Source organism: Poecilia reticulata, chromosome 9, assembly GCF_904066995.2.
Source record: "Poecilia reticulata chromosome 9, P_reticulata-male-v2, whole genome shotgun sequence".
Classification (NCBI taxonomy): Eukaryota; Metazoa; Chordata; class Actinopteri; order Cyprinodontiformes; family Poeciliidae; genus Poecilia; species Poecilia reticulata.
The window spans coordinates 31,216,089-31,243,716 of record NC_088838.1 but is presented as its reverse complement, the minus strand read 5'-3'; the positions used below and the strand labels follow the sequence as shown (position 1 = coordinate 31,243,716).

Genomic DNA, 27,628 nt, shown 5'->3' with positions numbered 1-27,628 from the left:
GCATCTCATAGGTTTTATATGATATCTGATGACAAATCAACTTTGTTTTTGATCAGTGATTCAAACGGAATAAAATAAAAATGGATGAAATTAGTTTTGCAATGTAATTACTGTAAAAAAAAAAAAAAGTTTGGACATCTGCATTAAGCAACAGATAGTTTGGTCCAGTTGTTCTGAACAAACTGCTGAATCCATCTGAAGTCTGGATGAGTGGATGAATATATGAATGGATGGATGGATGGATGGATAGATGGATTAAAGGATAGATGAATTAATTAAAGAACGATACATGGATGTTGGATGTATGAATGAATGGATGAATTAATTGACTGATGGATGGATGATGGATGGATGAATAAACTGAGATTTGAATGTCTGTTTAAAATATTTTTCCCAGTGTTGTGCTTTTTAAAAATTAAAAAAAATATATATTTCTGATATTTGCATGTTGTGAATAAAAATGGATTTATTCACATAATTTCTCAAGTGAAATCGACGCTGACGTCAGCTACGGTGTCCGCGCGCCTGACAACGCACCACTCAGCTGTTGAGGAGAGAGCGCGCGCAGCACGCAGAGGCGGGACAGCAGCTGAGCTGTAGTTAAAGGTAGAGACCGTTTGCCCCGATGAATCAGTGTAAACAGCTCGGTTCTGTTGGTAAACTCGCAGCTGGGCTCGTCCGAAGGCTCCCGCAGAGAACCAGGTAAGAACCGAGATTCTCCCCGACCTCAACGCGTCCCGCTCTTGGCTCAGCAGAGGCTTAGCGACCTGTCGGAAGTTGCAGGTGCACGCTCTCCCTGTTGATGTTTTAATTGGTTAACCGGCACCAATTAGCGAGCGGTTTGTTTCGCTCCACCTTAAAACAGCGAGAAATTAAACCGACTCTCGTCATTTATTTATATTTTCTGTGAATCATTTTGTCAACAGATACATTATTGAAATATACAAAAGAACAAAGAAGATGGGAGAATTATTATTATTAGGTTTTAAAATAGCTGTTTGTATTTTAAAGTTTGGACTACAGTGTGATCATCTGACCCCGTATTTCAGCAGGAATGTCATGAATAAAATCAGCTGCATGTGTGAGTGGGCGGCAGACCAAGACAGCAACATTATTGTTCTCTGAAATGTTTGTCAGTTTCAGTCGTATGTCAGACACCAAAATCAGACGTTCCAGCTGTTTTCTCCAGTAGTTTCATGCTGGCCATCCTCCTGTATCCCTGACGCTGTCTGAGCAGACTGAGAGTGACTCTCCATGTAATGCAATACTTCCTGCCTTCTGAATAATAAATGGACAAGACGCTTTCATTGACTATTTTCTGTCCGGGCCCTCTGTTTCCCCACAGCTTCATCAGCTTGAAATCTCAGTTTGCTCAAACCGACCTCGGGTGCTTTCTCCACATTTATATTTCAAATTATGTGATATTATTTACAGGGTTATTAAAATATGAGTTATGTCTCCTCCAGCTTTGCCCATCTAGAGACTGAAACCTTTGCTCATTCTTTGCAAAACAGCTCAGCGCAGTCAGTGAACATGTGTTTTTAAGTCTAAATGTAAATTTTTAACTGGATTTGCTTTTTTACTTTGACTGGACCACTTAAACATCTGAATATGCTTTGATCTAAACCATTCCCCTGGATGTTGAACCTCCACCTTTAGTTTCAAGTCCTGTGCATTCATCAGGTTTTCTTTCGGTGTTGCTCTGTATTTATCTTTCTAACTTACAAGTAACTTTTCATCAAGAAATGGGAGCTTGTTTTCAGTCAATAATTCCTTAATGTTTATGAACAAGTGTTTGTTCTATTGGCATATTATAAAACTTATAACAGGGGAAAATGTCGTTTTAAATGAAATAATCTGCCAATGGAAGAAGTACTTGTTTATCAAGGAATGATTGACTGAAAACAAGCTCCTATTTCTTGATGAAAAGTTACTTGTAATTAGTTCCATCTTATTTCATGTGTACTATAATATTTGAATTAGAAATTTTGTGTTTTTGCAGTGTTTGAAATAAAGAAACCATATTCTCCTGTGAAACTGTATTCACAGCAGGAAAATTCCCATTTTCCTGCTGTGTGTTCCTTGATCTTCATGATTGTGTTTGTTTACTAAAATGTTTGTTTTCTCTGGAGTACAATATCTTCTCTATTTAAAAATACCAACAGAAATGACTCATGAAACCAAAGCATATTCTGATATGAGGATTTTTTTCCTTTCTCATCAGATTTGTCACCTCCTTCAGGTCTTAAGATGGGAAACGGTTCGATGAAATCAAAGCGTTACAAACCCACCGACGCCTCTGTTTCTACCTCTAACGGCCAAGCTCACAAAGACCACTGCGGCGCCTTCAAACATTCATCCCTGGACTCCCTGAGGGCCCGCGTGGAGGAGCTGGAGCGAGAAGGACGGCGGAAGGATGAGGAGCTATGTGCCAAAGAGCAGCAGATCAAAGGTCTTCAGGAGCAACTGGCCAAGCAGACCCGGCTTCTGTCCGAGCTCAGTGAGGAACTGCAGAACAAATGCATCCAGCTCAATAAGCTGCAGGACGTTCTGAAGAGCGGCGCCCCGACTGGCCTCACATCGCGGCCACCTTCTGTCAGAGCCAGCGGAAAGAGCAGCCCCAACCTGAGCGTCCGCATCAAGGAGACCCTGAACAGAAGGAAAGGAGCTAAAGCCGGCGTGTCGGCAGAACCCACGTCCAGCAGTCTGCCCAAGTTCTCCTTTGAGAAGGCGCGGGTACCGAAGGATGCAAGGTGAGATTCCTGTTTCCAGAGACGACAGAGAGAGAGAGATGAGCCCTGAGGCTCAGTCTGTGCTGGCTCAGTGGGCAGTGAGTGGGAGGGAAGTGGACAGCAAACAAACTGTGGCGAAATTAACATTATTCAGGTCAGCAATGTCCAGCTGCTGGTTACCAGTTTAGGTTCAATCCGACCCAAACTGCAAAAACGCAAAATCTTATCAATCAGGCTCAGCAACAACGCAAAGTCCTGAAAACATAAAAGCATCAAATAATCAAGTTGTAAAAGCAAGCAGCGGACATTACGTTGATCCAGCGCCATTGTTAAAATCATCGACATGCATCAAATATGTTGATGTTTCTTTTATTATGTTCCAAAAACTGCTGGGTTTTTAGTCGAGATTTAAAGGAACTCTGTGTTTCAGCTGTTTGGAAGTTTGTTCCAGATTTGTGATGCACAGAACCTGAATGCTGCTTGTTTGGTTCTGGGGATGCAGAGCAGAACCAGAACCAGAAGAGTCCAGGTCATAGTCCGGGTCTGGAGGACAGCCGAACAGTGTACCTGTGCTACTCTGTTCAGTATTTTTGTTTTAGTTTCTAGTGCAAACATCTTGGTTCACTTGAAATAAGACGGAGCTTATCACAAAGCATTTAATTGCATGATAAATTAAAATGACTTTGATAATTTCCATTCTCATAATTAATATTTTTCATTAATTACAGTTCAGTTCTAAAGAAAGACAGAGTCATGCTCCGGTCTCTGCAGGGACAAACTGCATGTGAATTCATCTGTTGAATGAACCTAAACCATTTTATTTGTGGTTTGGGTTGTGTTTATATTTCCATTTTATTTATTGTGTTTTGTTGCTGTTCTTTATTTTGGATATTTAAAATGTCTTAAGGGCAGTTTATTTATCTTTAAGAAGTTGAACTTGCATCATCATGCCACTTGAAAATAACGACTGGGACAATTTACTGAGCAGCAAAGTTTATTGTGACAGACCTAAATAAGATAAAACCAATTCGCAAGTAACTTTTCAGCAAGAAACAGGAGATTGTTTCAAGTGAATAATTCCTTAATATTGAAGAACAAGTACTAGTTCCACTGGCAGATTATTTCACTTATAACTGGCACTGTTTTTGTCAATATTAAGGAACTGTTGACTTAAAAACAAACTCCTATATCTTGCTGAAAAGTAAAATATTTGGACTAGAAGTTATACCAAAAATACTTGGTAGGATTTTGTGTTTTTGCAGTGTTCTGTGTTAATCCTCATTTCTGTTTATAATGGAAATCTTAACATTGAGGCTCAAGAAGCTTACAGAAAAACCGAATCCCTTACAGCTGATATGCTTTTCCTCGGTTTTGCACATAAAACGGTCAACAGATGAATTCACAGTGCCGCACATGCATACATCCAAGTTTGTCCCTGCAGAGACAGGAGCATGACTCTGACTTTCTTCACAATAATGTTATCGATTCTCGCTGCTCTGGTGGGTTACTGTATGTCCCGCCCCAACAAAGGTTTATCGGATTTAGGAAGTAATCTGATCTCAGAACGCTGCTCATGGGAGGCAGGAGGCTACGGTGAAAAACACACTCTGGTTCAGTCTGTTTGACAAGATGCAGGAAGAAAATGAGTCCTTTACGTCCTTTACGTATTTATAGTCTTAATTTTGAACTGTGGGACTTTTGCAAACGAATATTAGCCAGTTAATTGGCAGCAGCAGTCAGCCTAGCAGTGATTCTGCATCCTGAACTGATTCCAAGTAGCCTACAGTTTTCTTTTCTTCAGCAGCTGATGAGAACCGGCATGCAGATCCATGGTTTACACTGACATGGGAAAATCTGCCTTGGTTTTAATGCAAGAAGAAACCGAGCAGGAAACTGACGTCCATGTTTGGTCAACTCAGTTCATCAGAGTTGACATATTGGTAAGACTTTATTTGAAGCAGGGTGCATAAGACTGGCATGACACTGTAATAAACATGACACAACACCTGTGATGAACATGAAGGAGTCTTCAGAAATGCTTCCGATTGAAGTTTCATTTGATAAATAGACACTTTTAATGTAAACTCGCTCTAAAAGTTGCATTGAAAGTGTTAACTTTGCATTATTTGATGATGACATCTTCAGTGCAACATTTTATTGACACTTGCATTAAGAGTCCATTGAAAATGTAAACTTTGCATTTAAAGTGGGATTATATACAGAATGACACTTTATGATCAGAGTCATAAACATGAAGAAGACTGCTTCATGTTTATGACCGTGTCATGTCAGTGCTACCCCTTCAAATAAAGTGTTACTGAGATATTTTACTGCAACATTGGAAAACGTGTCTTTATGTTGGTAGAATGGGACTTTATTGCATAATCATAAAACATGTTGATGTGCAGAGCTGTTGCCTTGCAGCAAGAAGGTTCTGGGTTTGATTCCCAGCCCCGGTCTTTCTGCATGGAGTCTCCATGTTCTCCCTGTGCATGGTGGGTTTTCTCCGGGTACTCCGGTTTCCTCCCACAGTCCAAAAACATGACTGTCAGGTTAATTGGCCTCTCCAAATTGCCCCTAGGTGTGAGTGTGTGTGTGCATGGTTGTGTGTCTCTGTGTTGCCCTGCGACAGACTGGCGACCTGTCCAGGGTGACCCCGCCTCTCGCCCGGCACGCAAGTTGGAGATGGGCACCAGCAACCCTCCTGACCCCACTAAGGGACAAGGGTGCAGAAAAATGGATGGATGGATGCATGTCGATGTGCATAAACACAAGCGCAGCCGACCTTTTAAAAGTTTCTTTCTGTTATAAAATGACCATGGAAGCACAGATTAGATTTGTATAGAAATGTAACGCAAGACTGGACGGTTGTTCTTTTTAAAACGGAGTCCAAAGTAGTGATGTTTGGAGAAAACCAAACAGCATATCATATCTCATACCAGCCATCAGGCACGGTGGTGGAGGGGTGATGATTTGGGGAGTGCTCTGCAGCCACAGGAACTGGGAACCTTGGAATCACAAACAGGATCTCCTTTATGTACCAAGTTATTCTCAAGTCAAATGAGTCCATCTGCCCGACAGCTGCAGTTTGACCAGAACCAGGTCGTTACCGGGACAATGATCCCAAACTCTGCAATAAATCGACTGACTGCTGGCAACGGCCCAGTCAAAGTCCAAACTGCAACCTAATTATGATGCTGTGTAGTGCAGAAACAAATGTGGGCCAAAGTGAATCCACAGTAACGAAGCTGATAAAGTGGAACAGATGATCACGGCTGAGTATTTTTGCCGCTAAAGGTGGTTCTGTAATCTTTTTTTACACACATTTTCCACTTTTAGCTTTTATTTCTCTGCTCATATATTTGATAAAACTTGTTACCTGCTAAAGAACAAGCCCTTTTCATCATCACCTGTCCTTTCTCCTCACATCATTCTTTCTGCTGCTCCTCTTGCTTTATAGCTCTGTTAAAAACAAACATCCTGAAAGCTTTTGCAGCACATTGTTTTTTTTCTGTTGAACTGTGCACATCATGCTTTTATGACCAACAGCAGCTGAAAGGTTAAAGACCCTCATATTGTGCTATAATTTATTACATAAACGGCGTCAGAGTAGTATCAGCTGCTACAAGCCTGCTTTGCATTTCCAAATCAAAGGACAAATTACCTTTTTGTCTTTCTGTCGCTTCTGCAGGATGATAGCTGTGTGATTGAACAATGCATGCCGCGTCGCCCTCCTTATGCAATCCTCATGTTTAAAACATACGTTGCTAATAATCCCTGTGTAGATTATATAACCACAAACTGAAGCACCCATCGAAACGGCCTCCTGTTCTGTGAGTAATCGTGACATGTTGCAGAATAATGACTCGGCAAGGTAAGGGCGAAGGACAACAGAAAAATCTGCTCTGAAAAATAACATTTATGACGCACGGAAAGGTGAATAAACAGACCAAAAACTAAAGAAAGTGACACCTTTTCAAATGAACGTCTGCAAATGTATACAGCTGATGATTTTTATGTTTTCACCACTTTACTTTAAACACATTCAGAAGAGAATCTAGAGGCAGCAAATGGTCATCAAATGGTTATCGCTCAGATTAAAAAAAGTGAGTAATGAGGATGTGGGAGTGCTGGTGGCTCATTGTTGTATCAGAGTGGGCTGCGGTGGAGGAATAACAGAGGGAAACGATGATAAACAGAAAAATTAGCTGGACGAGGCTGATTTTTATTTAATGTTTTTCCCCACTTCTATCCAAAGTGCTGGGGTTTGCTGTTTTAGAGCTGTGGCGTCCAAACGTTTGGCTATATTCTTGCTCTGCTACTTTTTTTTGTAAATTGATTATTTTCTTTTATTTATCTATTTATCTACATATCATCCCCTTCCTAAAATAATGAAACCAGTCTTTTTTTTTTGCCTAAAACAATGACTTGGGAATGTGACAATGTTTTATTTTTAGTTGAGCAATAAAATATATTTTTTAATTAATCAACAGTTTCAAACCTTAAAGAGGCATATGTAAAAACGGTTTCACAGGTTTGGTCTTTTTTTTTTTTATTTTATTTATTTATTTATTCCCCAAAATAATTTTGATCTCTTTAGAATGTCCTGGAGAATCACTTTCTTCAATAAAGTCATTGTATTTTGCCAACTTTAGTGAATGGAAGCTCAAAGGTCTCCTCCCGACCCCACTACGGGACAAGGGTGTAAAGAAAATGGATGGAGCTCAAAAGTCTTTATCTTAGTAATTTTTTTTTTTTATTATAACAAGATAAAAAAAAAACCTGTAAAAATTTCACTCTAGAAATTATTATAAACTGCATCAAATGCTTGTGCTGGAGGATCAATTATGTACAATTCTTGTATTTAGGTCAAAGATCACACAAAATGACTGATCTGTAAAAACAGTCCGCTGAAAGATTACTTTATATTTTTTTTCAGTAAATATTTCAGATCAAATAAATGTTGATGTCGGATAACTTGAGTAAAAACTAAATACAGATATGCCATTATACTTTTATTTGTTGGTGGAGAAAATTATCCAGACCAGTTTATATATAAAATGGTCACCAAATATTGCTTTCTGGTTTTCTTCTCTTGTCTTGATCTACATATTGATGGAAATACATAATTCAGTGTTTTGCTCCTCTCTTTTAGCCATTGCAAATAGCTAAAAGATGGAGGAAAATACATAATTATGTATTCTCAACAATATTTAGCACCCATTAATTATACCCCTTTCTTTCAACGTGTCGGGTCTTAAACTTGAAATTTGGACTCTGCTAAAAGAACAGATAACCTGAGCAACGCTTCAAATGATGAAAACGATGTTGCATCTCCTAAACAACGAGGATCAGATTGAGTCGTTTTACCCTTCGTGTGCTTGACAGCGTAAAGAAGCTGCTGACCGACGCCCTGAACAAGAACCAGTACCTGAAGCGTCTGGAGCTGCAGCAGATCAAGGACATGGTGGAGTGCATGTACGAGTGCAGCTACCAGCAGGGCGAGTACGTCGTCAAGCAGGGAGAACCGGGGAACCATCTGTTTGTCCTGGCAGGTACGCTCACCTGGGTCTGCAACGGTTACAAATCTGACTGGACGATAAATTGTCCCAGAAGTTTTTGAGATAAACGATGATGTTGCACATAATATATACAAAGTACATAATATATATGATTAAGCTGAAACCAGAAGTAGATTTGTTGTAATTGCACTAACATACTTCTCATCTTTTTTTTAATCTAGGATCTCCCAGTTAATTTATTCAGTTTATATGAATGAATTAATGTTTTGCACATTTGTTTGGGATCAGACCAAAGACTGAGGGACATTTTTGAATATTTTTTCCAGATGGGAAGCTGGAAGTGTTTCAGCAAAACAAGCTGCTCACATCGATAACGGTGTGGACCGCGTTTGGGGAGTTAGCCATCCTGTACAACTGCACACGAACAGCATCAGTCCGAGGTAAAGATTTTTTTCCTCGTTTTTCCTGCAGCGAACACTGATTGTCCTCTTAGTCGTATGGATTTCTTTAGGTTTTTAGGCTGAAGCTATCGGTGTCAAACAGACTGAGCCCTCTGGGGGTAGAGCTTGTGACAATGTGTCAGACGTGATCAAACATAGTTTAACACCCGTCTGATTCAGCGTCCCGTTTCTTCCTCCCAGTCAGCCCAGGCTGCGTCCGCAGAGCCTGATGTCTGTGTCCCAGTTTGTGTCCCAGGATGAGTGGAACAAGCAGACCTGCCCAGTTTGAGACACAGAGCTCAGGAAAGTTTATCGAAAGTCATCTCCAAACATACAGACATGGATTAAAAAGATTTGATCATAAAAATAAGAACAAAAAGTAATATTTGTGACTATGCTTATGCTAATCTAGTTGTGAGCAGATTTATATGCGCTTCACAAAAGGATGGAGAATAGTAGGTTTCCTTTTGTTCAAACCCTTTCAGATTTTCCAGACTGCAACCCTAAACTTTGACCTATTTTGTTGAGATTGTGTGTGATTGTTTCAACGTTTTCTTCCATTTAAAATGAGCCAATAGTTTGTAGAAACAGCGTTCACTGTAACTAGAGCTGCGTCTTCACATCTTTGCACATCTAGACACTGAAATCTTCACCCTTCTTTTAAAAATAGTTTGCAAACAGTAGTTTTCAAGTCTTGCCACAGATCTGAATTGGATATTGGTCTGGACTTTGACTAGGCGATTCTAAAATATGAATATGCTTTGGCATAAACGACTGGATTGTGGCTCTGGCTGTATTTCTGGTTTCGCTGTCCTGCTGGATGGTGAACGTGACAAAGTGAGAAAGAGATATGGATCCTTTTGAAGACTGTAGTTTCTGTTGGTTTGTCTGAATCTTTGTGTTTGTTCCTTTTCTGATTTTACTTAATTCTCCTCAAATATCTTCAGCTGCTCTCATCTTCTTTTACTCTCTTTTTGATATTTACTCAGCTGCATCCATCTGTCTAGTTACCTGTTCTTGCATTTTTCTTTCAAACCGTTTAAAGTCTTCTTTACACTCAGGGTTGCTTATTTGTAAGTTTTCTAAATTTTGGTTCCAGAAAAGCATCTTTTCTTCTGCCACCAGTTTAATTCTGTGTTTGAATTCAGATAAATGACATCAGCTGAGCTTCACTGCTGTGTCTGAGTGCAGTGCTAATGCTAATGTTTACCTGGGGCCAAAACACACGGTCAGGGTACAACATGTGCAGCTTTGAGCTACTGTGTCGATCATCATTGACACAGTAACTCAAAGCTGTGTCGATGATTTCGACATGATTTCAAGAGCAAAAATGCTCTTGAAATCATGAAATTTCAAGATCATTTTCATGACTCTTGAAAATGCTGTCCCATTTTTAAGAGTCATTGATTTCAGAAACAAGTCGCTACATAAACTTATCATATCCAACATATGTATAACTAGTTCACATTACATTCCATTATTTGGTAAAAGCCTGCCACCTGATGAAATAAACTGGTATCTGCAATGAACCTTGAAGCAATCACTGCAATAAATCAGTGATCAATAAAAGAAATGCATGTCTAAAATTTGGGCAAAGTGTCAAAAACACATTTTTCCTTTTGTTTTTTGCCAGATGATGAAAATGCTCCTCCTCACCATACATGGGAAATGAAAATGTCTATGCCATTGACATGATGGCTTTATGGAGGGGTTGTGATTTCTTTCATTACTTATTTTTTCATCTTGGACGTCTCTGAGATTAAATCCCTTCTTTCCAGTCAGTAATCCATGTTTCCATAATCTCCTGGTTGGATTATTGTGACTCTCTTTTAACAGAAATTAACCAGGCCAAGCTTTCAACTAGTCCACCTGTTTATTGCAGGGTGAATTTTTTATAGGTCTCTTAATGGCTTTGTGTCCCAACACACTGCTTAGTCAGCTTAAATTTCCTGGTTTTGTATCTTATAAACTTCATAATTTGAACCTTAACCTTCTCTTTATTGCTCCGGATCCATCTCTGGGAAAAGTCCCTGCAGTTTCTTGGCTGTAGTTTGCCTCATTGCTTACTTTGCTTACAGAAGCCACCTCAGCTCTTTTCCTCCAGTTACGCTGCCCCCCGGTGGAGACATGAGGCAGGTTTTCATTTAGTTAAGCTTCCCTGTCACTGATTTGTTCATTTTTCCTCACAACCAGTGCACTAAATGCTTAGTTGGTGTCAAAATCCTATTATTTGGTCTAAAATACACAAAAATATTAATAGAGGTTCATAAACATGAGATTAATGTCTGAAGTGTTACAGCAATTTTAGCATCCAAGTAAATAAATTTTCAGGAATTTACCAAAATTAGATTTTCTTCCAGCTGGTATAAATGATGACTTTTTCCACAGCTTTACGTGAAAGAACAACTTTGACATGAAGCTGCGTTAAAGTGAACACAGAGCAGGATATGCGAGTTCAGGCCGGCTGCTTTGTTTTAAATCATATCCTGAAATAAATCTTTGAAACACTTTGGATTCCTGAATGTGATCCGACTTCCTCTGAGCTCTTTTGCTGACTTCTGAGAGCTCTGGGAAACCGGGGATGATGAAGTGAGCTGCCTTTTCCGTGGTTGTGTTGACCCAAGCTTTACATGATACCCACAGCTTTGCATCCTGATTGCGTTTTTCCTCCCTGGCTGAGTTGGGTAGTAACATTTACTCAGCTACATTTACCCGAGTCATTTTTTTTTAAATGTACTTTTACTATGCCCCACTTTTTACTTTTACTTGAGTAAATTTGTTATGAAGTATTTCTACTCTTACTTGAGTAAAATTTCTGGATTTTCTACCCACTGAGTGAAAAACAAACATGTCTTAACCAGAAATTCACCAGACACACAGACTCGCACCTGCAGTTTTTCTTAAGAAACTGATTTGGAAAAATTTATTTTTGCCTGATGCTGTTTTTCTTACTTATATAAATTATTGTCTGTTTGGTCCTTTGCATACCAAAATTTCCACTTAACTTTATATTTTTATGTATTAAATGACTGATAATTTAATCAGTTAGTACTTTTTTCACTCTCACTAGAGTAATTTCTTGGACAGTTACTTTTACTTGAGTGAAATATGTTGAAGTAGTGCTACTCTTACTTTAGTACAGTTTTTGGGATCACTACCCAGCTCTGCTACCTGGCATTTGTTGAGTAAAACGCCGCTCAGAGTGTCGGGTCTGTTTGGTGAGGTTTGTATATTTAACCAACTACTGGTGGACCTTCAGGAAGGAGCTCTGCGCTGACCTCAATGTTCCAGGTGAACTGGAAAGACTTTGACAGTTTGGCTCAGCAGTGGAACATTATCTCTGCTACTGACTCATGTCAAACTGTCACAGCCACTTCCTCCTTCCTGAGGCAAGTTATGCTTCTTTTTATAGCGGTGAACAAAGTGAGGACGTGGGCTTTGGATCGGGAGGCGTTCCAGAACATCATGAGGAGGACGGCTGAGACGCGGCACGAACAGTACCGCAACTTCCTGCGAAGGTCAGACTCGAGGCTGAACCAAAGAGCGAATGTGATCTGGAAAATGGACGAATAAATGATGAAAATGAATGCATACTTTCATCTGAATCCTTGAAAATGTGGGGCTGAAGGTTTTAGAACAAGCGTGTCCAAAGTACAGCCTGGGAACCATTTGTGGCCCTTGGAGTGATTTTCTGCAGGTCAAGAATGACACGAATCTGGCCTCTCCGTCACAGGTGCACAGGCAAACTCTTTAGAACTTAGAATATAAAAAAAAACATGGACATTTCTGAGGTGCAAAAGTCGAGATTAAAGAATTTTTTCTAGCAAATCTCCAACTTTTCAAACTCAGAAATGTCCAAGTGTTTTTTTTTCTAGAAAATTTCTGAAATTAATCTAAAAATTTGAGTTTTTGGTGGAAATGTACTCCTTTTTTCCTATAATGTCTCTAATACACCGTCATACATTCCAGTTTGTATTAAAACAAACCCAGACCAGCCTGAAGTTAACAAAGTTCCTGCTCATGATTTGTGCATGTGCACATCTGACTTGTTGTTTAACTGCTTGTTAAATTGCAGTTTTGGCACAAACTATAAAAGTTTAGTTAGTGGCCTTAACTTATTGTTTCTCCTGTTCTTTCTTTCTTTTGTTCAGCGTTTCACTCCTGGCTAATCTACCCGACGACAAGCTAAGCAAAATAGTCGACTGCCTGGAGGTGGTAAGTTATTCTGTCAAACTGTCTCCATTTCTATTTGAAGGACAATTTGACTTTTACATGAATTGCACAAGTCTTTGGCAGCTCCTGGGAGCCAGGAGCGCTGCAGATAGCGGCTGTCAAAATATCATTACCATTTGGCCATATACCATTACTGCATGTCAGCAAATTCATTCTAGCTCCAGTCAGCAAGAACTCCCAGATTTATCTTGTTGATGAACGGGGCCGATATTATTCCTGTCATCACCGGGTGCTGTATGTTGTTACCCTAATTATTTGACTAAGGCCCCAGAAAGTGCTTACTCAAATGGGGGACGAGTGATTTCTTAAAGATGTGCCAGTGACAGGCTTTTGGTGTGAGATGATACAAGTGTGTGAAATTGTGTGTGTAATTGTGAAACAAGCAGGAGACTGAGGGTGACTCCAGCTCTTCCGGCAGAAGCATTGTATTTCATCTGCAAAAAGGGAAAAAACTGAGCAGAACCTGCCAGCATCGGGGCAGAAAACTGCTTTCTCAGCATCTTTTCGCAGTGCGAACTTCAAGGACATTTGTTACGTTGGTTGATTATGCTGCTACTCTCAAGTGTGGGTGAAATTCTTCTATTCAGACATTTTGTTATGGAAGCTTTCTGCCTGTCGGGGGGCCAGCTGTAACCCGAGAAAGGAGCAGATGTTCACAGAGAATCACTGCAGTTTTGTGAAATTTTGTATTTTTTTTTGTAGAATGGAGTTTGGTGTGATTTACAGACATCTGTTTGTATGAACAGGAACAGATCACCAGTTGAGAAATCTCATTTGAACTCTGGAAGGTATTCCTGGAACTGAATCTGAAAAGTTGACATGTTTCAAAAGCGTGTTGAGCTGATTGGAAATAAAAACGGGATCTACTGTAAGTACGACGCTGAGGCCAGAATATGTGAGCAAAACGTAAAATATTCAAGAGACAATCAGAATTTATAGACTTGAATCTATAAAAACAAACAGAATGTGGAGAAAAATTTTTATTTACAGATTTGATTCTGGGCTGCACAGTGGCGCAGTTGGTAGAGCTGTTGCCTTGCAGCAAGAAGGTTCTGGGTTCGATTCCCAGCCCTGGTCTTTCTGCATGGAGTTTGCATGTTCTCCCTGTGCATGTGTGGGTTTTCTCCAGGTACTCCGGTTTCCTCCCACAGTCCAAAAACATGACTGTCAGGTTAATTGGTCTCTCCACATTGCCCCAAGGTGTGTGTGTGTGTGTGTGCATAGTTATGTGTCCTGTGTGTCTCTGTGTTGCCCTGCGACAGACTGGCGACCTGTCCAGGTGACCCCGCCTCTCGCCCGGCACGCTAGCTGGAGAGGCACCAGCACCTCCTGACCCCACTAAGGGACCAGGGTGAAAGAAAATGGATGGATGGATTTGATTCTGTCTGTCCGTCCATGTCTTAATAAATGGATTCTCCTAAGTTGTAATTATTGTTATTCAGAGGCTCTTTAGTACATTATTTTATGAAAGTTACTGTTTACTTTAAATTCTACTCACCATCATCATAAATTATGTCCAACTTAAGCTGAACTTCATTAACAACAATTCTTCATTTTACACCATTGGAGACGAACTTGATTATTACGTTTCATTCTTATTGCTGCATTTTTAGACTTTACCCTCATCACAGTGCATGGCTGGAAATATTTGTTCGGTTTTACAAATGGCTCAAGTGCAAAGCGTTAAAGTTTTATCTGTTTTGAAGCAAAGTTACCCACGCTGAACGTCTTTACTCAGACTGCAGTGAGAAACCAGTCCACTCGGGGGCTGCGGAGGACTGGTGTCGTCTTCAAACTGGTTTACTCCCATTACGGTGCCGCTCGTAGAGACATGCTGTTGAAACATTGGCTTCGGCTGATCGATGGAAAGCCGATTAGAATAACTGAGCCAGAGGCAAACCTAATATAGACACAGAAAGCGAAACGCGAGTGTCGATGTTCACCACTGACATAAGCAAACCTAATAAGTGGAACTCAAATGTGCGGATTAAACAGAACGGTCGGACCTATATTAGGAAAAGAGCCACTTTTAAGTTTCTTATGGACGGTGTCCTTTTTTTTTCCTTTCTGGAAACATTTAGCTCATTTAAAATTCTGACTTTGCCGTCTGTTATAACAAACCCAGGACACAGTTCAGATGCTGTCCATCCACTGAACAGCTTCTGCATCATCCAGACAGGCTCTATAAACAAAACCTTGGCATGTTGTCTCCGCTGTCACAGCCCGGCGTTAAACTAGGCTCTCCTGAAGCGTAAACTGGAGGTAAACAATCGTGGACGCCCAAGGAAAATGCCACTTGTGTCAAGAGCTTTGACAGTAAACACCGGGGAATGTTTACACAGAGTTGCTCTGATTTGGTTTCGACAATGTCCCCATAAAGTCAAAAGGAATACAGCGGTGGACGTTGGTCACACCTGCTTGATCCCAGATTATACTTCATCCTGGTGACCTTCTTTGCACATCTTCATCTCTTCTAAAAGTTTTACACTGGCTCTCACTGGTTTTAAAAAGTAAAGGCACCAAGTCTCTGCAAAAAGAGCTGACTGACACAACAGAAAAGGAAGACATCTTAAGTGTCGCTTCGATTTATGAGAGACATTAAGACGACTGAAGAATGACTTTACTTCTGTTTCAGCTGTTGTGCGTTACAAAAGGCTGAGCTTATCAGAATATAAAATGTTATTTTACTTTATTACTGTTTATTAGAATACTTTAAGCATTTTCTCTATCTGTGTTACTCGTGCTATTTCATGTCTCTTCTTGATTTTGGTTGGTTTACAGTGAAGTAGCTCTGGGATAGATGGTTTCCTGTTAGGTTGGGTATGAAGGAGACGAGTTCTTGCAGAAGACGAGTTCTTTAAAAAAATAAATAAAACCAGGACCTGATTTCCAACCTGTCGAACCTATGAACTAAGGCTGGGCATATATTGCATTGTTTATCATTATCTTCATACATTTCCTATCATGATGATAATTTTGATTTGTCGTCTTCATAAATTCCAGTTAATATTTAAAACTCCTATTTGTTCAATGAAGGCATCTATAAATATCAATGAATTTGAAAATCGAGTTATGGTCTGCAGTTTAACACAGGGATGCTTTTCAAGAGCAGTGTTTGTGTTTGTGGAGCTAAAATTACTGATGTCTAAAAAAGAAGTGATTACCGTATTTTTCGGACTATAAGCCGCTACTTTTTTCCCACGCTTTGAACCATACGGTTTATAACCCAGTGAGGCTTTTCTGTGGATTTTTCTTCAACCACCAGGGGGCTCTTTGGCAGGAAGTGAATTGTTTGGAAGTAAAAATTGGAAATCAAAGAAGAAATTGCTACTTTTCATTTAGAACAAGCACATGCTAGCAGCAGGCATGACGGAGAAATGTTTTCAAACTCATACCCCCTCATCACGGAAACCACACGAAGAAGTTCATATGATGCAGCTTTTAAGTTGAGGGCTAAAGATCTGGCAGGACAGATGGCCGCTGCACGTAAGCTTGGCGTGAACAAATCCCTCTGGGAGATTAAGGACAAAAAACCGAGAGCGGCAGAGATATCAGCGGCGTATAACTCGGTGCGGCTTATATATGTATGTTTAGGTTATTTTTTTGGGAAACGATTATGGGTGTTACTTCCGGCTTGCGGCGAAAGTCGCGCCCATAATTCACACAAAGCATCATGGGGTGTAGGAATAAGGTGGATAATGTAGTGCGCTCCATAGTCGGGAAAATACAGAATAGTTTTTACTTTTATTGCTGTTACAGTAGTACAACAAAATTTTAAGTCCCAATTGCCACCTCTTCATACTTTCAGTCACTTTTAAACTTTCCATATTATCCACTTAGATTATTTGTTCATTTTGGTTCAGCTCACCTAAAGTGATGTCTGACTATGTTTTGTTACTGACTGACTAGTTTGTTGAACTTAAATGTTGTTTCCCTTTTGCTGTCAAACCCCAAATCTGAACAGCATCCAGTAATGGCTTCAGTTTATCAGCCTGTTTATCAGCCTGATGCTCGGACTCGTACAGCATCACTGACCCAGAGGGGACTGTCTACCAGGAATCATCATGACAGAATCAGTAGTTAAATCAATAAAAAGCCTCAGTTCTGACTGCTGTCCTCTCCCGTCCCATTTTCCCCTCAGGAATACTACGACAGAGGAGAATACGTCATCCGGCAGGGAGAGGAGGGCAGCACCTTCTACATCATCGCACAGGGAAAGGTAAATAAATAACACCCAACGACATCAAGGTGATGTTGTAACAGGTTTCCATTTTTCATTAAAGTCTGACCAACAGAATCTGGTTTTGGCTAATCTAAGTTTTCTTTCTAAAACACACACAGTTGAGTTGGAGAAGAGATGCAGCAAAGGGTTGCAGGATAGTTCCTGAATGCAGATCCACAAATCTGAAACTAACTTCCAGAAAACTGCAAAAGAGCCGAAACACTGAGTTTCTTTCAGTCAAGGCTCAAACTCACCTGATCAGACTTTGATTTGATAAGCAGTTACTGAAACATTGGTCAACATATTTGAGTTTTTTTGAGGATTTTGAAAAAAAATTTATGTTTATGTTTCATAATTGATGACTGTAGGATGTTTTTATGACCTAAACTATTTGAACAACCTTGTTGCTGAAATGTGCTACATAAATAAAAGTGACTTGAACTCAGAATCTGCGTTGAATAATTTGCTATTTGTGAAGAAGTTTGCAGGCTAAAAAATAGATGTTATTTTTGAAGTGTTTGAAAAAGCACATCTGTGTTTTTCCTCCAGAATTTCATTAAATTAAATTTGGACAAATAACATTGAAATGATCAATATATGATTTAAGAAATAAAAAAAAACTTATACTGCTGCTACATCAGACATAACTTGCAATATAAACTTTATATCTAGTGGGATATTTTACATTGTAATATGTTTTTCATGTCTGCAATAAAAGATCAGTCAGTCAGCAACTACTGGGATGTTTTCAGACTGTATTAAAATAAAACTTGAACCAGAAAGAAAACATAATCTTGTCCTGGAACCCTTACGACTAGCTACTAGTGCTAGTCAGCTACGAGTGCTAAATGTCAGAAGTTCAGAGACGCTGAACTTTTCAGATCAGATTAGATTTTTTTGTAGACACCTGCACCAAGTCAGGCTTAATAAATACAAAAGCAGTGTTGTGCACCAAATACATCGTTTTAAAAGCTTCAGGGTATCTTTTAATTAATATATTGAAGTTACTGTTGTGTTGTTGATGTTATTTTATAATTGAAGGACACAGTAACAAGTTTATTAAACAGAATAAAATCTTATTCCACCAGAAACTCTCCTGGTTTTGTCCTTGAAGCTGTGTGAGATTGTTGGGCGGTTCGGGTCTGTGCCCCGTCCGATCAGTCAGCAACCCGATAACGACGTGGAAAAGCTCGAGCTGGCCACAAGGGAATTTGTTTTAAATGCCTTAATAGGTCCATATGAGACGGCAGACCCAACCAAGCCTGGGTGAGAGGTCTGTTGTTTGGGACGAAGGGGGGCTAATACAGGAAATGGCTCCCCCACCCCCTGTGGTGCCCTCTGACCAGGGAGGGAATAAACTCCGAGAGTGGCTGCCACCAGGAAAAACAAGGGAAGTGAGGGGTCACAGAGGTCAAATGAGACACTTAGCTAAAACACACTCATGGCCATTAAGGCCGTGATGTCATTGTGGCGCATCTTAAATGGTAACGATGCCAAGAGTGGGATGTTTGACCTCAACCATGGTGGGCTGCTGGGTTTTTAAAGCCTAGCAAATTATGGAGAAGTTTGTCAACATTTAAAGTGTTATTACTAATGACAAGCAAAGAATAAACCCTCTACTGAGAGAAATCCCCTTCAGATTAATATAGGCGAGCATCAGTGCCGCCTAATCATGCATGGGCCATCATGGTCAGATTACTGTTATTGGAAATGTCACTTTTCAAGTTTTAACACAATTTGTTTTGTTTTTACGATGCATCTAAAATATAAAGCACCTGTCAAAGCTTAACCGGAGACTTAAACCTGCCTCCTGCAGGTGAAGGTGACCCAAACCACCGAGGCCTACAAACTGCCACAGACCATAAACACGCTGCAGAAGGGCGACTACTTTGGAGAAAAAGCACTCATAAGGTAAACATGCTGCGTAATAAGAACTTAATGAACTTCGTTTTGTTACCGTGTCCTAAAGATACTAGAAATTTAATGTATTTCATTTGACTGGACAGGATTTGACCAAAAAAGGTTTTTAACGAATATGGATAAAAGAATGAAAATAATTCCAGGTGTATGCTTTTATTTTCAGTAGGTTGGATTAATATAATAGCATCTGTACAGGTTTGTGTAGATAAAATATCAAGGCGGTCCAGCTCATTCAACATGTTGCTCCCAGAGTTTTGACCAAAACCAGAAAAAATTATCACATCGAACCAAAACCACCTGACGGGATTTTTGTTTGTCAAAGAATGGAATTTTAAATCTTGCTTTATTTTCTTACTAAAGAATGTTTTTAAGGTCAGACAGCTTGTTGAGCTGCATATTTTTGAATGACGTTTAAACAGAAAAGGAGTATTAAAGTGGTTTCTGGTGTCCATTGGTGTGCATGCTTACGTTTTTTGTGTTTTTCAGTGATGATGTCAGGTCAGCCAATATCATCGCTGATGAGAACGGGGTGGAGTGCCTTGTAATCGACAGAGAGTGAGTAGTTCTAGAGGTTGTAAAACGAACGCAAAGAAATATGTTTGGCTGAAGTTTGCTTTGTAGATTTAAGAAAAATGCCAAATAACAGCTGAAAATGAAACGATGTGAATAAAAAAAACTAGTAGTGTAGCTCTTAACATGCAGTTGTTGCTTTGATAGGACATTTGATCACACGGTGGGCAACTTCAATGAGCTGCAGAAACACCTTGAAGGCTACGTGGCGACACTTGATCGGGACGACAAGAAGAGACATGCAAAGTAGGTCCAATGTCTGAAGCTTAGATCAACAACAGGAAGGAAAACTGCACAAATAGAAGAAGTGATGATTTCTCATAATTTGGACCAGTTGGATTAAATGCAACCCTTTTTTCTCTGACTTTATCATGCAGAAAATCTGTGTCTCGGCACCAGAGCCAGCCGCTGTCGTCTGATTTCGTCCAGCTGAAGGACATGGTGTCAGTCTTCTCTTCATCCAGGCCCTTTGATCACCTTGAAGTCATTGCTACTCTGGGGGTTGGCGGGTTTGGACGTGTAGAACTGGTAAGTGCTGAACTGATCTGACTTTGGGCCAAGTTAATGTGGAAGCTCGTATTCATAGGGTTAACCCTGCCTTTAAATGTTGAGTTTATTTGGAAAGCTACCCAAAGTCGCAGTTTGCTTCATACTGATTTGAAAAAGAAGGAAACCAACCTGTTTAATTTTAACATTTGTTGTAATTAAATTAGTAAAAGGTTGACTTTGGTTTGCAATATAGAAAACTGTCCAAAAAAAATTAAAATTGTACATTAAAGTCTTATTTTTATCTATATTAGCTTAAACGTAATCTAGCAAAACACTTAGCCAAAACATGCTAACATGCATTTAATTTATATATATTGCACCGGTATAAGAATGTACTACTAAATATTTACATTATTAGAAAAAAAGAAAGATACAATTTTTAAAAATGAATGTAAAAACTACAGGATACTGGAACATTTAATTTACAATCTGATTATGTTTACGGAAGCGATCAGTTATTATTAACTTTCATTAATCATACCCTTCTGCTTTGAGAAATAAATGAGCTCTTAACATTCGTCTCTGTAACCATCATGTGCAGGTGAAGGTTAAGGGTGAGGACATGACCTTTGCTCTGAAGATGATCAAAAAGAAGCATGTTGTGGACAACAGGCAGGAAGAGCACATCCACTCAGAGAGGAGAATCCTCGCTGAAGCTCGATCGGCTTTCGTTGTCAAGTGAGCCTCAAAAAAACATTTCTAATTTTCATCCTCCGTGCAGAAACCGTGCTTCATCGGTCTGGGAAAACAGTCCAGTGCTGATTAGTTTTAGATGAGATCCCAGTCAAGGCTCTGAGCAGATTACATATTTTGTGTGGTGCAGAATGGCAAAGAATATTGAAATGACTGCTGAGAAAAATATTGGAACAGGAAATTATTGTTACAGCTTTGTTTAGCCTTCCTTTCCTCACAATTTCATAATGGTTTTATTTAAGCAGCCTGTGTTTTCTTTTTCTAAATTTGTGTGTGTGTGAAATATTTTATTTTGTTGTTTGCAGTGAAAACATATAGACATGTAATTATCAACCTTCTGGTTCCTAAATATAGCCTCTTTTGCTAAAATCAAACCAATTGTTTGTTACAGCAGCTAAATTAGCTAAATCAGTTACTGATGATTTTACAAAGGTGATTGAGTTAATTTAGTCAAAGGTCAAAAAGCAAAACCCTGAGGGGCTTTCAGTGTTTGTTCTTATTGTTTTATCTTTATTTGTCCAGACTGTACCGCACCTTCAGGGATAACAAATACGTCTACATGCTGCTGGAGGCCTGTTTAGGTGGAGAGATCTGGAGCCTCCTCAGAGACAGGTGAGAGAGCCACATATTTTATAACGTTTCTTCAAAGTCGCCTGTTTTAAATCATTTTGCTGCAGTGAAATCCTGCATTAAAGAACTTAAAAACAGTTTCTGCCATCATAAATAGTTTGCATATTTTCGGAGCAGCTCTAACTTTGGCTGTTTCGTCTTTAGGGGAAGTTTCGATGAGCCCACTGCCAAATTCTGTGTGGGTTGTGTGACGGAGGCTTTTGAGTATCTCCATCGTAAGGGCGTCCTCTACAGAGACCTGAAGCCTGAGAACCTGATGCTGGATTCAGAGGGATACATAAAGCTGGTAATTAGCTCTCACTTTATTTCAGTTGGCTTAATTTTTGTCCCAAAATGTAAAATATAAAGTAAACTCTGCTCAAAACATGATAATCCACCCAAACTCGCAGGCCAGGCAAGAAGAGCATTAATCAGAGCCAAGACGACTGGAGGAAGAATCTGTTAACGCTACACTCAATAAATCTCTTTGTGGAAGAGTAGCAAGAAAAAAAACATTTTGTTGATAGAAAATAAGTTTTGTTTGCTACTAGTGATGCAGGGGATGAAGGCAAACATGTGGAAGAAGATGGTCTGGTCATATGAGTCAACTTCCTGTCCTCCAGAAAGACAATACACATCACCTTGAGCACATCATGCCCTGTGTTGACCCTCGGTGGTGGCAGCATCATGCCAGGGTTGAGACAAACACAAACGGAGCTAAATACTGGTCAATCGTTGATGAAAACCTGCGACAAAGAGTCCAAACATAGAGCCAGAGCTACAACAATATAATATATCAAAGTATTTCAATGTGTTTGAATGGCCTAGTCAAAGTCCAGGCCTTGAATCCAGCTGAGAATTTGTGGTAGGACTTGAAAATTAATAGTATGAGTCACTTTTTGTTAATCTGTCTTATAAATACCTTTTTTTTTTTTTTTTTAAATATAGCAAAGTTAAGAGTTTTGCAAGCCTCTTTCATATAAAGTTGCCGCACAAAGGTTGAAAACATTTCTGTGGTTTTAGGTTTAAATTGCTAAATGTTTAATCGTTGTCACCTAAAATTTTAAATTTGAATTCTGAATTTGAATTATGGTCATGAGCTTTGGGTCATGACCGAAAGAACGAGATCACGGATACAAGCGGCCGAAATGGGTTTCCTCCGCAGGGTGGCTGGGCTCTCCCTTAGAGAGAGAAACTCGGTCATCCGGGAGGGACTCAGAGTAGAGCCGCTGCTCCTCCATGTCGAGAGGAGCCAGTTGAGGAGGCTCGGGCATCTGGTCAGCATGCCTCCTGGACGCCTCCCTGGTGAGGTGTTCCGGGCACGTCCCACCGGGAGGAGGCCTCGGGGAAGACCCAGGACACGCTGGAGGGACTATGTCTCTCGGCTGGCCTGGGAACGCCTTGGGATTCCCCCTGAGGAGCTGGAAGAAGTGGCTGGGGAGGGAAGTCTGGGCCTCCCTTCTGAAGCTGCTGCCCCCGCGACCTGACCCCGGATAAGCGGAAGAAAATGGATGGATGGATGAATTCTCATCATCTCTGAGACTGAAAAAAGTTTCAAAGGAAATGTTTTATCTCCTCATCTGGATTAAAGGCCTTCTTACCAGAAGAGTAACAGAATAAAATCCTCCTGTTTTTTTAAAAACTAATCGTTACCTTTCCAGGTTGACTTTGGTTTTGCCAAAAAGATCCGATCTGGCCAGAAGACCTGGACCTTCTGTGGCACCCCTGAGTACGTGGCCCCAGAGATCATCCTCAACAAGGGCCACAACTTCAGCGTGGACTTCTGGGCCCTGGGCATCCTGGTGTTTGAGCTGCTAACTGGCAGGTCAGTGCATGTGCTCAGCTGTTTGCTGACGGCCACAGAAACGATCACTGATCCGTTTCTCTGGAACCCCACAGTCCTCCGTTCTCAGGAAGCGACCAGATGATGACGTATACGTTCATCTTGAAAGGAATAGAGAAGATGGATTTCCCCAAGAAGATCACCAGAAGACCGGAGGACCTCATCCGCAAGCTGTGCAGGTGGGCAGGATGAGTTATGGTGAACATAGTGACTGTTTCAGCTTGAAGGTTGTGACTCGGTGATTTGCTGTGGCTTCTCACTACGTTGCAGGAGGAACCCTGCAGAGCGACTGGGCAACCTTAAAAATGGAATAACTGATATCAAGAAGCACAGGTGAGAAGGACCTGACTCAGTTTGGTGCTAATCTGATTAAATAATTGCTGTTTGGTGCAAGAGATGCTGCACTGCAAAAACATAAATTTTACCAAATATTTTTGTCTAGTTTGTAGCGCAAACATCTTCGTGCACATGAAATAAGACAAAACTAACTTTACAGCAAGATATCGGAGCTTGTTTTAAATAAATAATTCCTCAATGTTGATTTTAAAAAAGTATTACTTCCACTGGCAGATAAATTTGACTTTGCTGTTGGAATTGAAATAATCTGCCAGTGGAACCAAAATAGATTATAAACTAGACCAAAATTACTTGCTAAGGTTTTGTGTTTTTGCAGTGCGTAACTTAATGAAAATAATTTCTTACTCACTTAGCGGTTGTTCTTTAAAAAAAAAAACAGATGCAAGGAAATGTGTGAAAATGCCTTTTAAAGTTACATTAATGTACATTAAATCAGTTTGTACTTTGTGATTAAATAAAGGCAAATTCTATCAGAGTAACAGAAAAAGTTAGCGATCAAACATTAATTTTTAATACGTGTTTTACGTCTGGGTTTGTTCCTGCTTAAATAAAATGAAACTAACTTCCAGGTGTTTCTGTTAATAACTTGTCTTAAGGTGGTTTAATGGATTCAACTGGGAGGGACTAAAGGCGAGGACGTTACCATCACCACTAAGAAGAGAAGTAAGTACTCATTTCTATTCAAACATGGATGTTATAGCAATGATGCGAGATCCTCAAAGTAACAGTTTAACTATTGCAAAAAAAAAACAACAAAAAAAATCAAACATTTTAATGAGGTTTATTCCGTGTAATTCAGTCTCAACTTAAATTGAGTTTTTGGCCAGTGTCTTTTAAGACCCACAGAGTTTACAGGCAATTTTAAAAATAACTGATTGTGTATGAAGATGAATATCACAAAGGGAATTTTATTTTAATTGTTTTGTATTTGGATGTGATTCTTATGTGAGTTTGTGCATTTTTGGGATTATTCATGTATTGGTTTTCCTTGGTCTGTTTAATCATTTTACTGGTTTCCATGGTTTCTTTGTTCTTTCAGCTCTTTTATCAGTTCAGATTTTCCTTCTGTTAAGCTTCCCTCAACTTCTCAGTTTCTTGTTTCATCCTCTTGGTATTCCCAATCCCATTAATCCAATCACTTTTCCTACATATTCATCTGTATAAATACACGTCTCCTACTTACTTTGTTTCAGGTGCTTTAAAACGAAACCATTTTCTTCTGTTCCTCCTCTTTAGCTCAGCGGACCGACTGACTACAGTTACTTCGATAAATACCCTCCAGATGAGGACAGTCCTCCTGAGGAGCTGTCTGGTTGGGACATGGACTTTTGAGTGTTTCCCTGTGGTGACTCTGCTGCTCTTGGTGATTTCTAAACCCGACTGGATCAAACACAGTCACATGCCAGATGAGATTGTAATGGCATTTAAAATAATACCCATCTTTAAAAATCTTTATAGGTGACCCTTTTATGCTTCCTTGAACAGGTCAGGACAGGTTTACGGTCTATACAAAACATGTTCATTTCATTTTTGCACAAAATCATTCTTAGTTAATGAGATTTAATCTGCTCAATTCGATCTATTTTGATCTCCTTTCAGAATGAGCCGTTTTAGGACCTCTTCTTGCTTTAAGACCAATAAGCTGCTGCTGGTCACACCCACAAACTCGATGTTTACACTCACATGGGCTACAAACAGATGTGCAGTTATACAACCGTACATGTTTGAAAAGCAGAAGTGAAGCCTCCTACACAACCAACAAGAATGCAGTAAGTGGTTTCTGGTTGGAAAGTCAACAACAAAACATTTGTCTTTTCCAGTAGCCATTGTACAGCACATACAGCAGTAAAACCTGCTGGCCAAATGTCCTGGAAGTCAGCTTGGGTTGCCAAGTAATTGGACCAATTCTGAAGTTTTACACATCGTGAAAATGTTTTTTGGTAATTGTGAGATTGGACTTTGTGTTCTTTTGGGTCTACAGAAGTTCTGGCTATGAAATTTGACCATTGAGTCAATTTTTTCCCAGATCTTATTGTTGAATCATAAAGTCTGACCTTAAAGGAAGCGAGGGAGACCTGCAGAGCTTTAGATATTGTTCTTGGTTCCTTTTGGAACCTCCTGAGTTGTTGATGATCTCTTGGAGTAATTTTGGTAGATCAGCCATTCATGGGAAGGTTTATCATGTTTTCTCTTTCACCTTAGTTCACTGAAATCCCAAAGCCTCAGTGATTTTTATAATTTTATTTTTATTGCCCTTGAATTATTTTAGGTGTTGGAATGATGTTGCTTCATATTGTCAGATTAAGTTTTAAGTTATTTATTTATTTTACAAGTCAGGCATTACTTTGAGTTTGGCGAGTGAAACTGAACATTAAAAATGAGGTTCATCAGGTACTTCACAGTTAACTATACCAATTTGGATAGTTTAATTTTCTCTTAATAAATGAAACATCGTCTGAAAACTGCTTTCTGTATTTACTCTAGTTTTCTTTGACAGGTATTACATTTAGTTTGCTGATCCGAAACATGCAAGTGTTGCAAAAACAGGAGAAATCTAAAAGGATAAATACTTTATCACAGCACTGTATGTGTGGATAAACGCTGTTAAGCTACAACTAACCTGTGAAATTCCTCTGAACTGTTGAGACGACAAGCTGAGCTGGAAAACTCTGCTGTTAAGAAGCATCAAGTGTCCCTTGTTTCAACTGCATTATCCTCACCGCCTCCCCACCGACACGACTTTGACACGTTTAAAAACACAAACACCTCCTCCGCAGAAATTATAAAGTGTGAGCGTCTCGTGGCGATGTGCCTGAGCTGAAGAAATATTTACAGATACCCAAGTCAACGCTGCGGTGGTCGGCCTCTTCAGGCGAGTTATGCTCCGTCTGAAGTGTTGATGATCTGTGGACGAAACGCCAAGAGGCCAAACCTTCAAGGTTTAACGTGACCAAGGGTTTTAGGAGCACAGGCTCAATATGACCTGGATTTTCCTTTTGTGTGTACATACATGTAAGTTTGTAAATCTGTTTTCCTTCACATAACCCTTGAAAAGAATTTGATTTGTTGTTTTTTTTGTCTTTTGGATATTGAATGTTTGTGAGCAGGATGTACAGTGTGTGAATACCTGCAAAGAGTTTTCTGTTTTTAATAGTTATTATAAAAAAATCATGTTAAAACGTTTTGAAGAGTGCAGTTTGCATTTGCTTTTTTTGTGACTAGCAACAACCAGAAATGTTAAAGAACTGAAGGAACTTTGAATTTAGACAGAAGTGAAATCATTAAGTTATACCTGCAGCACATTTACCACCGCAGTGGCTTGTTTTAGTTCTGTTGATTCTTCTCCAAGGTGTCAAAACGGACAATGTTCAATAAAATGTTGAGGGCCCCCTCGTTTTATTTTAGTTGCTTTGGTTTTCATCGTCTTTTGGCTCATCTCTCTCCATCTCACTTTGTCCTAAAACTACGGTGGCTGACGGGTCCAAATGCATAGCAACCAGAAAACGTTGCAAACACAAACGAATGCAACACAAATAAATATAAATAAAAAAAATATGGCAATCAGAAAACTGAAGCAAAACCCTATAATCAACAAAACAAACGTAAACAAAAGAAAAATGCTGCAGCCACAGAAAATGGAGGCAAAAGGGATGAAAAGCTGCTATTCACTAAACTGATGCACTCCAGACCACTAGGGGGAGTCAGTCAGCTCTTTAGTAAAAACAAAACGCCCAGAAAAAAGTTGGCGGGATAAAGAAAAGGTTCGTCGTTTTCGGGCTTTTGGGAAACGTCCGGACCCTCTAAAGAAATGACACCATTCTCAACAAGTAAGCAATAACTTTTAACATTAATTAACTGTGTGTCATGGGTGGACAAGTGGGGTAAATTTCTCCACTCACTTGAAGAAATTGTAAGGCCAGCTCACGTTTACTATCATG

At 39.7% G+C, this 27,628-nt stretch overlaps 1 protein-coding gene across 3 annotated transcripts; it reads left to right on the top strand.

Moving 5' to 3' along the window:
• The first annotated feature begins 519 nt into the window (after nucleotides 1–519).
• prkg2 (protein kinase cGMP-dependent 2) lies at nucleotides 520–27,094 on the top strand. 3 transcript variants are annotated; one of them, XM_008417753.3, is made up of 19 exons: nucleotides 520–702; nucleotides 2,243–2,753; nucleotides 8,121–8,287; nucleotides 8,581–8,694; nucleotides 12,107–12,212; nucleotides 12,846–12,909; nucleotides 17,069–17,146; nucleotides 18,966–19,060; nucleotides 19,556–19,624; nucleotides 19,787–19,885; nucleotides 20,017–20,167; nucleotides 20,730–20,866; nucleotides 21,404–21,493; nucleotides 21,656–21,797; nucleotides 23,152–23,315; nucleotides 23,390–23,512; nucleotides 23,604–23,666; nucleotides 24,287–24,353; nucleotides 24,927–27,094. In XM_008417753.3, exons 2-19 carry the CDS (start codon nucleotides 2,251–2,253, stop codon nucleotides 25,020–25,022), a joined length of 2,328 nt encoding a protein of 775 aa, XP_008415975.1. In that variant the 5' UTR covers nucleotides 520–702; nucleotides 2,243–2,250; the 3' UTR covers nucleotides 25,023–27,094. The 3 variants fall into 3 exon arrangements, with proteins under 3 accessions (XP_008415975.1, XP_008415974.1, XP_008415976.1); XM_008417752.3 differs by having other exon boundaries at nucleotides 2,225–2,753; XM_008417754.3 differs by lacking the exons at nucleotides 520–702; nucleotides 2,243–2,753; nucleotides 8,121–8,287; nucleotides 8,581–8,694; nucleotides 12,107–12,212 and adding an exon at nucleotides 12,219–12,427.
• Nucleotides 27,095–27,628: the final 534 nt, after the last annotated feature.

Coding starts and splice junctions, on each gene's coding strand:
- prkg2 (XM_008417753.3), top strand. CDS start 2,251: ATGGGAAACGGTTCGATGAAATCAAAGCGTTACAAACCCACCGACGCC. Junction 12,213..12,845: donor TACCGCAACTTCCTGCGAAG/GTCAGACTCGAG, acceptor TCTTTTGTTCAG/CGTTTCACTCCTGGCTAATC. Junction 24,354..24,926: donor CATCACCACTAAGAAGAGAA/GTAAGTACTCAT, acceptor CCTCCTCTTTAG/CTCAGCGGACCGACTGACTA.